The sequence below is a fragment of the Pleurodeles waltl genome, chromosome 3_1, assembly GCF_031143425.1.
Source record: "Pleurodeles waltl isolate 20211129_DDA chromosome 3_1, aPleWal1.hap1.20221129, whole genome shotgun sequence".
Taxonomy (NCBI): Eukaryota; Metazoa; Chordata; class Amphibia; order Caudata; family Salamandridae; genus Pleurodeles; species Pleurodeles waltl.
The window spans coordinates 1,376,386,744-1,376,402,201 of record NC_090440.1 but is presented as its reverse complement, the minus strand read 5'-3'; the positions used below and the strand labels follow the sequence as shown (position 1 = coordinate 1,376,402,201).

The 15,458-nt window shown below is 45.7% G+C and overlaps 1 protein-coding gene across 3 annotated transcripts in view; it reads left to right on the top strand.

Annotated features, from left to right (window-relative positions):
• SCMH1 (Scm polycomb group protein homolog 1) overlaps positions 1-15,458 on the top strand; it is a 400,787-nt gene that overhangs the window by 263,277 nt on the left and 122,052 nt on the right. For all 3 annotated transcript variants that reach the window (XM_069224887.1, XM_069224886.1, XM_069224888.1), the window contains one exon: positions 2,736-2,918. In XM_069224887.1, coding sequence (XP_069080988.1) covers positions 2,736-2,918 — 183 coding nt within the window. The remainder of the gene's footprint in view (positions 1-2,735; positions 2,919-15,458) is intronic.

Genomic DNA, 15,458 nt, shown 5'->3' with positions numbered 1-15,458 from the left:
CCCCAGCTATTACATCATTTTGTAGTTCCATTGTGGAACAGTTTTTTCATTGTGCACTAGGTGTCTTTCTTTCTAACCCTTCAGGTTTTTTATAGTCCATTCTTTGGCGTTCCAATCACTCTCTTGTTATCTGGTTGTTCTCACCCTCTGGATTTTCCGTGCCCACATGGTCACGGTCACATACCCTCACTCTTGTGGTGGGACTCTATTCATGGTATGTCTATTGATATGCCTCCACTTTCTTGTTACTCTTCTGCCCTGGTCTCCTCTTAAGTTTGCCATGGCTGCTTCACTTCATTTCCATGGGTTCCCCCATTCATGGCTGTTTTAGTTGACGGGGGTTTCCCCCTCCCCTTCATTTCTTATATCAGGGTGCTTCCTTGTTTTGTATCCACACCTTGATGTTTGGTTTGTTTACCACTTCAGGGGTTCTATTCAAAGCCCCCTGTAGTTGTCTGTAGTGGGAATCTGCTTTTGCACTTTTTAGGTGTGACTTTTCTTGTCCTTTCAACTCTATTGCTCCGTTGGATTCTAAAACTACTTTCCTCTAGTTCTTCTAAGTCACCCATTGCTGGTTGTCTTGTACACTTTTGAGTGTTCTGTTTTTATTTCGGTCCATCATGACCTTCTGTTTTGGCTTGTGTGTTTCTTCACACACATGCTCTGCTGTGTTGCTTTTTCTTCTACCGTAATACAGCTGTCCCTTGTACGTTACTCTGGTCGTTTTGATACCCATGTTGGGATCTACAAGGTCTTTCCAGTTTATTCTCTTCACGTTTTTCTTTTACATGTTTTACATGTCTCTCTCTTACAGTCCCTTAGAGGTTTTTTACCCTTTTTTCTCATGCCGTTGTTTGCCAGTTCTAACTGCCTCATTGTTGTGTCCAATGCCGCGTTCCCCTCAGGGACATCCCTTTCTAGTCATGACTTATCATATCCCCTGTTGATATGTCGGTTATCTGTTCCTTCTGAGTAGCTTACATTATCTTCTCACCGTGTCTGTCTGGTGCCTGGTTTATCTCCTCTTCTTTGCCAGGTTGTTCTTGCAAGACTTGTGAAATCCATTCGCAACCCTCCTCCTGGGTTGGGATTGCTTTGGTATGTAATTCTAAGATAAGGAATCTGCGGCTAGTTGTCTCTATCAGATGGACAAGTTACACACCTTTGCTAACGCCTTATCTGATAGAGACACAGACTAGCCACAGATTCTATATCGACCCACCCATCCTCCCCGTTCGCGAACTGTGTCCTCTTCAGGCTTGCTTGGGGTAGTCTCTGATAAATATTCTCATTATTATGCATTTAACGTCATGTCTTTTCCATCCTTGTTGGCATATACACTATTCCACTCCCCGTTTCTATGTGGCTCCGCGTTGCTGTGTGGATTCTAGTCACAGAAGAAACTGACATCAGAGCATCGGAGAAGGGAATATATGGACTTCCCTGACATCACGTCCGGGACGACATTGCTGCGGAGTCACTTGACGCCATCTACCGACCAACAGAGGCACTGCTGAGGAAAAGTTTCAGATCCAGTCCATGCCCTGGTGGGCTACTAATAGTCAGCTGATAAGCCACTGACTTGTTTCAGTTGGTACGGATCCCTGCATAGGGGCCAAACACCTGTACAATTTCTAAGATCTGCAGAATGGAACAGTCTGGGTCCGCCAAGAACAAGAGACTGTTGTCAGCATATAAGGATACAACATCCTCCCAGTCTGGGTGGCACTTCAGACCGCAGATCAGTGCATCTCCATGTATCGATAGCGCCAGTGGCTCGATCACCATAGTGAATAGTAGTGGGGATAATGGACGACCGCCCTGCCTAGTTCCCCTGCTGAGTGTGAATTCAGCTGAGACCATTCCATTGACCCTTACACAGGCAGTGTGGTCCTTGTAAAACAGTCTGACCCATTTAAAGTAGGATGGGCCAAATCCCATTTTCGTCAGGATGACCATTAGTTAGGGCTATTCCAGGGAGTCACAGTATTTATTCGCATCTAGGGCCACAATGATTGCCTGCTCCCATATTCTGTCTGTAGGTGGCAGGCAGCCGAGTAGGTGCCTGTGCCTATGCGCCCGGTAGGGCATGAATCACAATTAGTCAAAAGCCACCAAGTTGTCAACCACTTGCACCATGTGGTTCCCCATTATCCGCACCAGCACCCTGATTCCTTTATTAAGTAGCGAAATAGGTTGATAGGAGCCACGTTCCTCAGCAGTTACCTTAAGGCTTGTTGCAGATCTCACGGGAGGGTCCACTTTTTTTTGGCCTCAAGGAACTAGCTAAATTGTTTTGATAATGAGTGAACCTATTTAGAAAAACATGTCAAATTAAAATATAAATCCTGCTAAAGTCTTTGACATCATTGAATAGCATAAGAAAGAAAATTGAGAATGTACAGTGCCTCAGGTTCATGTGAAACTTTGTACCACTCAGGCAGCTTTTCGGAATTTACTTAATAATCCCATGGAGTTATAGGGTGACCTGACGGTGCACAAGAAAATGCCATTATATATGTTAGGAAACATTACATAAGTCAAGTTTGATTATATAGAATTCACTGTATTGCCTATTTTAACATTGTTTTTCCCTAGTGATTTTCTGACAGCACTTGCAGTCAGTCACTGTAATATGTGTTACATATTTTCTGTGCCCTTATGAGAATGGTCTGGTTAACTATCCTCCTAATATTACAGGTTATAATTAATCCTTACTTTTGTTTCCTTTGTAGCTACCTTTGACCGGGAACAGCATACACTCACCCTTCCAGCGGTTAACAGCATCAGCTACATCCTGCGATTCCTGGAGAAGCTCGGCCATAATCTGCGAAGTGATAACCTATTTGGGAGCCAGCCTTTTCTACAGAGCCACCTGCCACAATCCTTTGAGTACGAGCATGACAGGTACCTACCAGGTAGGAGCTGGGTCCACGAGGTTTGTACACATGGTCAGAGTGCTTGTTGCTGTAGTTGACAGGGGAATTGTGAGTTTATGATTACTGCTGCTGCCTTGCTAAACTACTGCACATTCAGAGTCCAAGTCATAACTTGCATATTTAGCACTTTTTTAAGGTGTAATCTGGTTGGTCGTTGGTTGCCCCAAATAAAGAAATTAGCATTTGCAATTGTTTTTACTATTTTTTGTTTGTAAAATATTGTAATGAATATGCAACTCAGAAAGAGATCTACATCATAAAAGTAAGTAGTAGAATTGTCTATATAAAAAATAATAGATCACCTGTGAGCTACTGACTCTTAGAAACCACTTAAATTGAATGAGGGGAAGGAAAAGGAGAGAAAAGTATAGGGAGGACTAATAAATAATCAAAACCACGAAAATGACATTACAAAAAATGGCTTCCAAAAAGTTGCAGACTCAGCAAGATTTTTCAGCATAGCCCCTGCTGGCCAGTAGGTGGCATCATGCAATTCCGTTTAAACTCCGCTCCACCCTAGTAAGTGATGACTGGAGCCACTTATAGTCAGCACCTACACATGCTGACACCAGTTTCTTTCCGGACATTGTGTGACATTGTGTGAACCCTCAATCATATGGTCCAAAAACAAATTTTTGTTAACATTGTGCAGATACTTAATTTTGGACCTTTTTGCGTGGAAAAGTGGTTAGGGAGGCAAGAGGGCAGTGAGGAATCTTTGGTTAGATAGACTATCCACCAGAAAGAGCATTACCAAAAGTAAGTTACTTGCTCTTCTGATGGAACTTCTAACTGCAGATTCCTCACCTTTAGAATCAGTACCAATTGTAGAAACAGTACCTCCCCGTTGGTGTGTCTGTTGAATAACTCAGAATGTCCAACAGGACCAAACGACCAATATGCCCTTCCCATCAGATTTGGCTGTCAAGGCATTTGGGCTTCGGGAACGTGCAAACTGATGCCCACTTTGAAGCTTGACCAATATCAAGGCACTCTGCATTCTAACTCATTGGTAGCAGCATTGGCCATGATGGAATGGGCCCTCATCCTTTCTGGAGGTCATAATCCGAAGTACTATCCACCTGGACAAAGCCGGTTTCTGCATTACTTTGCCTTTCTTGTCCCAGAGAGCTCCTCAAAGAGCTGTTTGTCCACCCTGTGTTTTTTGTACAATCAATGTAAAAGCACTCTTTGGAGGTCTAAATGATGGGTGGTATCCTCTTTAGAGGGGTGGGGATTGGGGCAAAGAACGTCAGAAGAATAATGAATTACTCAACGTTAAAGTAAGTCACAACTTTCAGGAGAAAAGCTGTTGTAGTCTCAGCACTAGTTTGTCCAAAACAAAGGTTGTGTAAGGTGACTGGACTGATGCTCACACATGTGACAACCTTAGGTTATCTTGGTGAGAAAGCCCTACTACAGAGTCAGAAGACACAGGGGAACAACTGTGCAGTAGCTCTAAAGGAGTACACATAAGGAAAGTCAGTACCAAAATAAGGTGTCACTGTGACATCACAAACGTTTTGTTGGAAAACATGTGGATCAAACCTTCGAGAAAGCTCACCACAACAAGTGATTTGAACAAGGACTGTTGGTATGGTAAACGAAAACTGAAAGAGCTGACAAATAACCTTTAACACTGCCCACTACAAAACCTTGCTGGGCCAAAGACGGAACAAACAGAAGCATATCCAAAAGTTTAGCTTGCAACGGGTCCATGCTATGGGTGCCACACCAAGCCACAAACTTGTTCCAGTGTCTAACGTAAACAGATTTTGTAGGAAGAGGCCTGGCTGCCAGGATGACATCCACTATTTCACAAGGTAGATCGAATGCATTCAACTGCTGCCACTTAATCACCATGCATGGAGATGTAGATTTTGCAGGCCTGGGTGCAAGACCCTGCCCTGCTGCTGCAGTAGAAGATCCTCCCGAAGCGGTAGCCTGCTCGGAGGACAGATGCTCATACCCAGATGTTTTGGGTACCAAACTGTCCTGGCCCAGTCCGGAGCAACTTGGATGACTTGTGTCAGGTGATATTTGATCTTCTTCAGAACGCAGGGCAGGAGAGAGATAACAGCAGGAAGGCGTACAGGAATCCCAAGCTAGACTCTAAGCAGAATTTGTATCTGAGAGAGAGCTTTTTCGGACTTCTAACACGCAAAAGTGTTGACACTGTGAGTTCTCTCTTATGCCGAAGAGATAGAGCCAGGGCTGTCCCCCTTGCTGGAAGAGCCCTGCGCCACCTCTGAGGGTAGCTGCCATTAGTGATCTGCTAGGTGTCGCTGACTGAGTTCTTCCATCTTGGTATATCGACAACACCACTTTGCCCTGCTTGTTCCAAGACCACATGGTGGTGGTATTGTCCTTGAGGAATTGCATCAGCCTCCTCTTGATTGTAAGGGTTTCAGTGCCCAGCAAATGCCTGCAACTCTAGCAGGTTGTTGTGGAGGGTTGAGGCCCCTAGTCTCCACGTCTTCCAGATGACCTCCCCAACCTAGCATCACCATTATCAGCTCTGGGTAGGGTACGTAGAGGGATCTGCCTCTGGTCAAACTATGGTGGAGCAGCCACCACTTTGAATTTTTTGCAGTCTCATTAGCAACCTGGATGAAGTTAGGTTCTATTGGTGCTGCGCCCACTGAGACTTCAGATCCCACTGCAGAGCTTGCATATGCCACCTGACATATGTAATTGTCAACATACAGGATGCTCTATGTTAGTAAGCCAAGAAACTTCAGAGCAACAAGCTCCGATTTCTGAAATCAGCCCCTTTGTCCAAAAGAGACTGGACTTCCTGCAGCAAAAAGTACAAATGGTCCTCCGAAAGCCACTCTGACATAGGTGGAAGAGGCAATACAGTAGACAGGAATGGCAGGGCGTAGCCCCCTTGGGCCTTGAACCCCTTTGGTGATGGGCTATGACGCTTTCTGAAAGTGAAACCACTAGTGATGCCTCAAAAGGACAAAATTGTTGAAAAGGCCAGAATTGTGAAAAGACCAAGAGAGTGCGCTGAAGTTCTACTCTTTAAAGCTCTCAAGGGCATTGTCAGCCTTCTCACTAACGAGGCGAGACCCATCAAAAAGAGTCAGTGTGTAGGGGGACAGCCTTGTAAGGACGCTGTGTTGTAGTCTAGCTGTGCCTAAATGGTATGTATACACACGCCTGGGCCTTAAAACATGACAAAATGCATTCCAAAATAACTGCCAAGTGATGTTCCACATTTGCATATCATGTAAAATGTGACCTATCCAAGGATTGTTTGGAGGGAGGGCTCTTCATCCAGCTTCTGCAACAAGAAACAACCACTGATTCACGTCCTGCACTACTGTCACAGCCCCCTGCTTGTTCCCTGGGTTTTGTCATTGTGAAAAGCGTATAGTCTTCTACAATGCCTCTGTGATGTAAATATCTCTACTGTGCAATAACTAGCTTGCAAGGATATCTACAAATAAAGTTATGTGCCTTCCCCGTAGCAACTTAGGTGTGATTAAAGAAACAACACTTTCAAATCTGTATGTGTGGTTTTTAAGGCAAAAACATATATTTAAAAGAATTTATATTACAGATGGCATATCAATTTAATTGTTGAAAAGGTACTTCTGAAAATTGACAAGACCTGGAACACTTAACCAAACAATGTTGCATTTAGAGAAGTAGCCAACCATGACTAGAATATTTCTAAATATATTTGTAGTTCAGCAGTGCTAATGTTGGAAATACATCTGGAAGCATTATTTAATATAGCAATCTGCTAGATAATGTTGAGAAACAAAATACAGTCATACATTGCAATATACTGAATCAAAATTTTGTTTTGGCTTTCTTAAGTAAAAACGAACTGAAGTACAGAGTAAATGTTTCTTAGACAATAAAGACCAATGCAAGAGAAGATGATACCAACCCTTAAGCGTCTCATTGTTAAGTAAACATTTTATATGTTGAATCACTTTCAATTACTCTCTCATAGCTTGCAGCTTAGCATCAGTTACAACTTATTGTAAGAGTGGGAAAGCTGAATTTCATTCAGGCTTGAGTTTGACAGTCCACAAAAGTTAAGGCTGGTGAAGGTGCATAAGATGAACAAGTAGAAATGGATGTGTTTGCATCATATAGTGTGTCTCTTGACATATGTTTATAATGAAGCTGTTTACATTATGATCTGATTGATATTTCTGACTGCAGGTTACTCACCTCATCCAGGCAAAAGACTGGATCCTGAAAACATTCTCCACAGCTGTGCTATGTGCACCGCTAGGTGGCATTGTTCGGCTCCACACTGCCTTGGGAGTGACCGATCGGAGCAGCATATAAGTGTCACTCCAGTATCTGAAGTCAGGTCCTTTCTTTCCATATCCTATGACACGGATCCTGAACTCCACTCCCAACTTTATCTGTTTTTTGACGATCTATAAAAGGCTTTACCAATGTTCTAGGAAATGATGTTGCTGCCACAACAACAAGTGTCACGTCTGACTTCAACTGCACGGTGCAGTTGTCAATCACAGACCCTCACAAGGTGTGTTTTAGTATCTAGGCTTGTGAATTGACTCTGAGTTGTGTGATAAGCGCATCCTCATGCTTCAGAACACTATCAGGGAGGCGAAGCTGCGCAAGAGCATTTCCAATCAGCTCCATGCTTGAAGTCCTCAGGTTATTTCACGTCCAAGCACAAGCATAAGAAAGTTAAATAAAGCATGACCCCATCCTGCCACTCTGACTCCAAAGAGATGTCAGTCACATCCCTTTTAGATCTCTGGCCACGGAACTAATTCCCTAGCTGTTCCCGACCTGTCCCAAATTCACCAGGCTATTGTCATCCCTGCATTAGCTCAAGGTCGCCAAGGAGAGCATGCTTCAAAATCTCAGTGTGCTTCCAACTCCCTCTGACACACCTTTGGAACCCATAGAATCGCACAGGCGTTCAGTTGGATTGCCGATGGCTGGCCCATCCCTGGCACCATTTGTCACCTTGGGTCACATTACTGGTCCCGTAATGATGGCAGTACATATTTCTACACTGGCTCCCAGTGCCTCTCTAGTCCCTCTTATCCTGGCACTGGTGCTGACACCACTGGCACTAGAGTATACTGTGGTGCAGACACCAATGTCGAGCCCCAAACCAGCTTTGGCTCCAGCCCGACCAATGTCACGCTATTCAACTACTAAAAGGCAACTGGCCATCTTGTAACATGACTCAAGCCAGTTCCTCTGCTGCATTGCATCTACCAGCGGATCCTACATTATCCCTTCAATTCTGACTCTCATCCTAAACCAGAACAAAGGCGCTCTTCAACATGATGATGTTAATGGTAATAGGGATTGCTTGCTCTCCTCTCACTATTATGATGATGCCTTATGCATTGATTTGCAAAATGCCAGTGAACCTCAACTGAGACACAGACTGAGTCGCCACTTGGGCTACCGACAGAAAAAGTTCCTCATTTTCAGTAGTGGTCCAGAGGGCAGACAAGTCACTAGAATTGCAGCTACCCTCTGTTGTGACCAAAACTAATGTTGTAACAGAGGTTTATGACATTTAAGCCCGTGTTTCCTTTTAACAATACCCTCCGTGTTATTTTGATGGCCATTTGGTCGAAGTTTTGTTCTTGCCTGCCTGTGAATCAGCAGGAGGCCGGGTATCACAGAGGGGTATCAGGAGACCCTACGTTTCCCACCAAGCACGCCACTCCAGAGAATCTTATTGTACAGGCCTTGACAGGTAAGGTGTACCCTAACTCATCCCACCCACTCCTGCGGATAGGAATCCAAGAGGATTTCTTTTGACCAACACGTTTGTACCACTAGCATAGCAGTATACTTCCTAAATGCTGTTTATTTGCTGGGCAGTTATAGACAGAGACAGCCTTTGCCAACCAATGCAGCATACTCCCCTATCCTTTTGAGGTTGTGGGCATGGGTCATGTAGGTAGAGTGTAGGTCAGTAGCGGCATCCGTCCACCAATTCCTCTTCCCCTGATACAGTGATAACAAAACAACTTTAGTTTGTCTTTAGTGGCACATGTCCAACCAGTTGGGGGGCAGAATTCAACATTTCCTCCCAGGTTGACAATTTGTCACATCCGACAAATTAGTTTTATAGATAGTTTAAAATAGTTCCACCCTACTTTTTCTTTCTCCCTATCCACTTTTTCTCACAGAACAAATTTCAAATGAGCACTTGTCATGCTGTAGTAGGCGGTGCAGTTGTTGCTCTCCAAGCTTACTATCAAGAGGGCATAGTATTTGGAAAGTGGAAAGGCTTGTTATTCTCATTATTTGCTCTTTCCAAAGAAGGTCGGGGATCTCAAGTTTATTGTGAACCTTCAGCCTCTGAATGCCTTCCTGTGAAAGGGCAACTTCAGAATGCATCACACTGGCATAGATCCTGTCTGCAGTGGACCTGAGTGACTGGATGTTTTTTCTTATACTCGTCCTTCAGTCCCGCAGTCGTTATCTAAGGTTTAACACAGGCCAGGAGCATTATCAGCGTTCTGTTTTCCCATTCAGCTTCACCATCACTTCTCAGTGTTCACGAAAGTGAAGACAGTGGTCATTGCACATATTTGGATGTGGTGACACTAGTGTTCCCATAACTTGAAAACTGTTGAAGGTGGGCTTGCCACAGTAAGCCATGGACTACCTCGGAAAGACAGCAACCTCTTGACATCATTAAGTCTTACCTGACCCCTCTGCAGAGGCTGCCTTTCACTGGGACAGTCCTATGCATAGTGGAGTTCAGGGCTTTCCCTCCCTAGTAATGAGTCCAGGATATTCAGTCTGTGATCTTGATGTTTCAGGTCTGGATCATGGGGAGAGCAGCTCTGAGGCTTCTTTGCCTCTTAGCCTCCTGCATCCTCCTCATCAGTTACGACAGGTGGCACATACATGCTCTACCATAGAATTTGAAGTTCCAGTGGGTCCAGCACCAAGACTATGGATCCACGATGTGACTCAGGTCTCAGAGGAGATGGGGTTGTATAATCAGTTGACCGAGCTTAATTGTTCATCATGAAGAACATTGCCCAAGGGAAGTAACTTAGGCTTCTTTCCAACAACTAATATTCCTCTTGACAGAGCTATCACCTGGATGCAGTTAGCTGAAATGTATGTGGCAGATGGTCACTTCCTGTGAAAACTGCTAGTGCAAGCAGTGTGTCAGAGGTAGTTATGATATCCTTTGTGGAAAATCCATGATTGTATTTAATGAAAGCCTCCCAAAAGGCAAGACATGGGATTTCCAAGAGATAATGAAAGAAGGTTGCCTGTTTTATAACCAAGTCATTATTCCAGGTATAAAGATGTGAAATATAGGAACTCATTGATATGCATACATAGGTGGTCATTAGTTAATGTGGCAGTATCACCGCCAACATGCTGGTGGTGAGGACCACCACATTATGAGTGTGGCGGGTTGGCCGCTGCCAAACCGCCACTTCTCCACTCATACCGCCATCTCCAACCTGGTGGTCCACAGAGGACCACCAGAAGTATTAGGACCCGGCCCACTGCCATGATTTCTGCAGCAGTAGCACTGCCCCTAAAACCATGGCAGTAGAGCTACTGGTGAGCCTCCCCCTCCCCAGCAAACACCTGCCCACCCTCCTACAGTCACAGCACCCCCCCCTACTCAGATAGCCCCCCCTCCTTGCATACATGCACACAGACACCCGCACACAACAAGCATACGTCCACTCACTACACTTCGAGACACGCGTCCACTCACACTCATCCATCCACGTATTCACTCACACGCATCCATCCACGCATTCACTTACACATACTCACAAGCATTCAGGCATGCATACACACAAACATCCAAACATGCACCTTTACACGCATACACACTGACATGCAGACACACACTCACTTCAACATTCATACACGCATTCACTCACACACATACAACACTCAGTCGCATTCACACATGCACACACACACACACACACATGCATACACACACGCAGTCATCACACACTCAGAAATGCACACACAACACCCGCACCCTCCCACCCCCTCCCCTGTCGGATGCCCGAATTACCTTGTCCAGCGAGGAGGGCGTCCGACAGGAAACAGGAAGGGGCGTTGCCACCGCTGGCAGTGCCCCACCCGCAGGACACTATCAGGCCATATTAATGGTCTGAATACGGCTACCGGTGTCCTTCTGGTGGGGCGGTGCAGGTGGTAGCAACGCCAGTGTGCCACCTTCAGCCAGCATGGCTACTGCCGGATATCCGCCCAAAGTGTGGTGGAAATCCGCCTGTACCCATTATATGGCGGGTGGAAGACCGCCAGCATTGGTGGTCTTCTGGCGCCCATGGCTTTTGGGGTCTCGCTCAGAGACCGCCAAAGTCATAATGAGGACCATAGTTTCCCTAAACAGAATATCTTGGCTGCACGTGGCTGGTTTTAAACCTGATGTACAGCACAAAATACTGAGTCTTCCATTTGCTGGTTCAGCATAGTAAAAGGCACCAAATGCTTCATAAGGTAAAAACAGAGGCAGAAAGGTTTAGAGAGGAAAGAGGAATTTTACATCCACTGAGCTAGATTATGAAGGCAAAAAATACCACTAGGAAAGACTACAGTCTTGCCTCCACAGGCATGTGAGCAGTTGCCTCCTTGAGAAAAAACATAAAGTGACAGCAGCGGCCGTCTTTGTTCCATGGTTGCAGGAAAGCTTTCAGCCAGCAACAAGAAGCAGTGACTCCCCTCTTCCATCTTTTATGAATTCCATTCTGCTTTTGGGAAGCTTCACACACCCTAATATTGTACAAGATAGCTATGCCTCGAGGTTCAACAAATCTTCCTTCTTCACCAGTCATTCCACCAAAAGTAAGTTCTAAGTTCAATCTACAATAGTTGTGAAAAGACGTTCATCACTTACAGCAGATGCAGGCAGTGGAACCATTTTCTTCATCTCAAAAAGGTAAACAGGGTATTTCCTCTGGTTACTTTGATGTAAGAAAGGAAGGCCCAAAGCAAAAATGCATTCCTATTTTTGATGTCAAAAAAGTGGATTAGGAAAATAAATTAAGGAAGGTAGTCCTCAAAATTGAGTGTTGCGACCCATTTAGAAAAGAGGACATATGTATTTTACATGAATAACTTGTCAATTATGGTGATATTAGAATGTGCCTAGTCACTAATCAGCAGTCCATAACAGGATTCTTAATGGTATATTGTGTTTTATCAAAATGCCAACAAATCCTCCCTGGTAAACGAAGGGCTCAAACCACTGTGGCTGTGCAAATATGTGCTCCATTTCAAGATATGTGAAAAACAGCACTCGGGAGACTTGTACACACCTTCACTAGACGTTACAGGGTACATTCACACTTAAGTGAAGAGACGTAAGTGGGACAATCTTATTTGCTATTGCTTACTCATTTTGGATAATTTACCCTATGATATTGCTATTCTATTGAGTGTTTCACTATCAGTACAGGAAGGTACTTACGTGTAATCCTTGTTGTTAATCATCGGAGTCTTTACTGAAGTCTTAACCAACCTGTCCAGTAGTGATAATGTCATCTTTTATTCAAATGGTTTCATGATCTTGCTAAACATTAAAAATTAGCTGTGACCTTCTGCCAGAACCGGACAATGCTGGCAATCCCTCTTCTGTTTAGAGGGGGGCCATGCTACTGAGCAAGTTAACCTTTGTGCACGTCACCAACCTTAAGCTCTTCCAGCCAGATTATCCAACTCTCTCACTCCTTTGACCTTTGTTGAATTAGCCCCAAAGCTTCCCTTTAACTCTCACCCAGTTAGTAAAGGTACCATAGCAGACACAGGGGGTTATTCCAACTTTGGAGGAGGTGTTAATCCGCCCCAAAAGTGACGGAAAAGTGACGGATTTACCACCAGCCGTATTACGAGTCCATTATATCCTATGGAACTCGTAATACGGCTGGTGGTATATCCGTCACTTTACCGTCACTTTTGGGACGGATTAACACTCCTCCAAAGTTGGAATAACCCCCACAGTCTTGTTTTCAAACCCTAAGCTACAATCTGGTCCATTTGTATATCTATCCGTAAGAGAAAAAAATCCTGAGTTTCAGTTGGATAGATGTATCTCACACTGGGCCTGAGCTAGTCATTCACAAGTATGTCTGGTGTCCACTGATAACTGTCCAGACCCCCAGAGTATCTTGCAGCTGGTAGCTATCTAGTGTTGTTGCTGTTATTTCCTATGTTTTAGTTAACAAGTAGTCCACCTCTGAGCGGCCAGTGAAAGCTGTCCCTTTTCCTCCAAACCACCGGCTTACAGCAAAGGAGGTGTTTGACAATGATGGGAAACCCCGGGTAGATGTCCTCAAAGCCCATCTCATGAAAGAAGGTCGACTGGAAGAGAACATTGCTTTGAGAATTATCACAGAAGGAGCATCTATTCTTCGTCAAGAAAAGAATTTACTTGATATTGATGCACCGGTCACAGTCTTTGCCTTGGGCCGTAGTGTCATTTGGACAGGAGCCCTTTAAATTTCACGTAGTGCGCCCGCTGCTCGGGTCGCGCTAAGAACTTTCCTTCACCGGGCAGGAGCCCTTTAAATCTCACGTAGCGCCCGCTGCTCGGGTCGCGCCAAGAACTTTCCTTCACCGGGCAGGAGCCCTTTAAATCTCACGTAGCGTGCCCGCTGCTCGGGTCGCGCCAAGAACTTTCCTTCACCGGGCAGGAGCCCTTTAAATCTCATGCAGCGGGCCCGCTGCTTGGGTCGCGCCAAGAACTTTCCTTCACCGGGCAGGAGCCCTTTAAATCTCACGTAGCGCGCCCGCTGCGCGGGACGCGCCAAGAACTTTCCTTCACCGGGCAGGAGCCCTTTAAATCTCACGTAGCGCGCCCGCTGTGCGGGCCGCGCCCGGGTGAAGCGCAGGCCGCGCCCGGGTGAAGCCCGGGCCAAGGGCGGGCCCGTCCTGCGCCTGTCAGAGGCTGGGCTGGGCCACCCCCTGACATCTTCCACCCAAGTACGCCTCTTTGGACTTAGCCCCATTTGCTATTGCCAACTCTGTGACCTCAGTAAGCTGCTCTACTAAATCCGACACCTTATAGATCAACCTTGCACCAACATCAACACCAGATGGGCAAAAGGAAAGCAATAGAGGCTGGGGCCGGGGTCGTGCTAAAAGCCAAGCGAAAAAGGCACAAGCACGCAGCTAGCAACTGCGTCATGGATAGAATCGGCTCTCTCCTGGGCGAATGCAATGGAATATTAACTAGCCCCCAGGGAAATAATTCTACTGAAACTGGGGGGAGCCCACATCAATTAACAGGAAGGATGGTCCCATGAAAATCGCTGAGATTTTCGTGAAACGTGGACAACAAGTCACTTACACTACAGGGCAGGGCGAGAGTAGGAACGCTATCACCCATACCGCCCCTTCTCTTGTAGAAGACCTACCACTGGCCACCAACGATTTTATCCTGCTCAGTAACCGTTTTAATCCCTTAATCAACATCCCTGAATCACCCGACGACATCGACCCAGGCACCCTGGCAGATGGGCCAGCAGCCACAAATATGCATTTTCCTCACGTAACCCCACAGCATATTGAATGCATACAAGTTCTAAAGAAGGAAGTTACAGAACTCAAGCATATGGTTAACTCGCCCAACTTCTCAGCTTCTAGCCATGTCGGCCCCCTCCCCATCGAAGATAAGACCACAAACTCTTACTAGACACGCTATTTCCACAATTCAGGCATAGGAAATCCACTAGACATCCATCATAAAACCCCCAAACCCATGAGAAACACTGCCTCAAAATACTCTGCACCACCTGCCACTGATCGGTCCCATCCAGGTAATATAGTTCTAATGGTTAACGTTCCAAAGTTAACCACACTGACACACAAGGAAGGGGCAGACTCTATCAAAAACAAGGCAATCCATTGGATTCGCCATGTTAGAGGCTGCCGATCCATAATTCGCGAGGACCTAATTAATGTAGTACGACGGCCAGACCCGGGAACTCACTTTGACATCCTAAAACTGACACTCAAGGACGGGACCATGGTGAACAACCTGGTGGCCCTAGATGCAAGAACAAGCCCACCAGCACACTCATGCATCCAGTTTAAATACCCCAGGCCACCTCCGCTCCACGAGGAGTGCTCGAGTTACCACCCATCAGAAAATGTATCCACTCTTGGTCAAAATGATTGACTCACAGCCTCACCTAAAATCTACACAGGCAAACCTTGCAACTTTTTTAACATCTATCACCCCCAGATCTACCTTTTACCCCACCACTGTTGTCCATGTATTCTCTCCCCTACCCATGACACCAAGACCACTGCCAGCCCACTGAGCAATCATGACAACGATGCACCTTTCATCTTGCAGGCGCATTGCCCACCAAACCAAGTGCTGCTGGCTAGGCCTGCAAGCACTTCCCGGATCAGGACCAGGCCAGTTCCAACAGAGGAACGTCACCAACCACCCCAGGCCCCACGGGTAAACATTGGTATCAACCCACTTCTGCTCACTCAACCACATCTGCCAGACCAACCCCC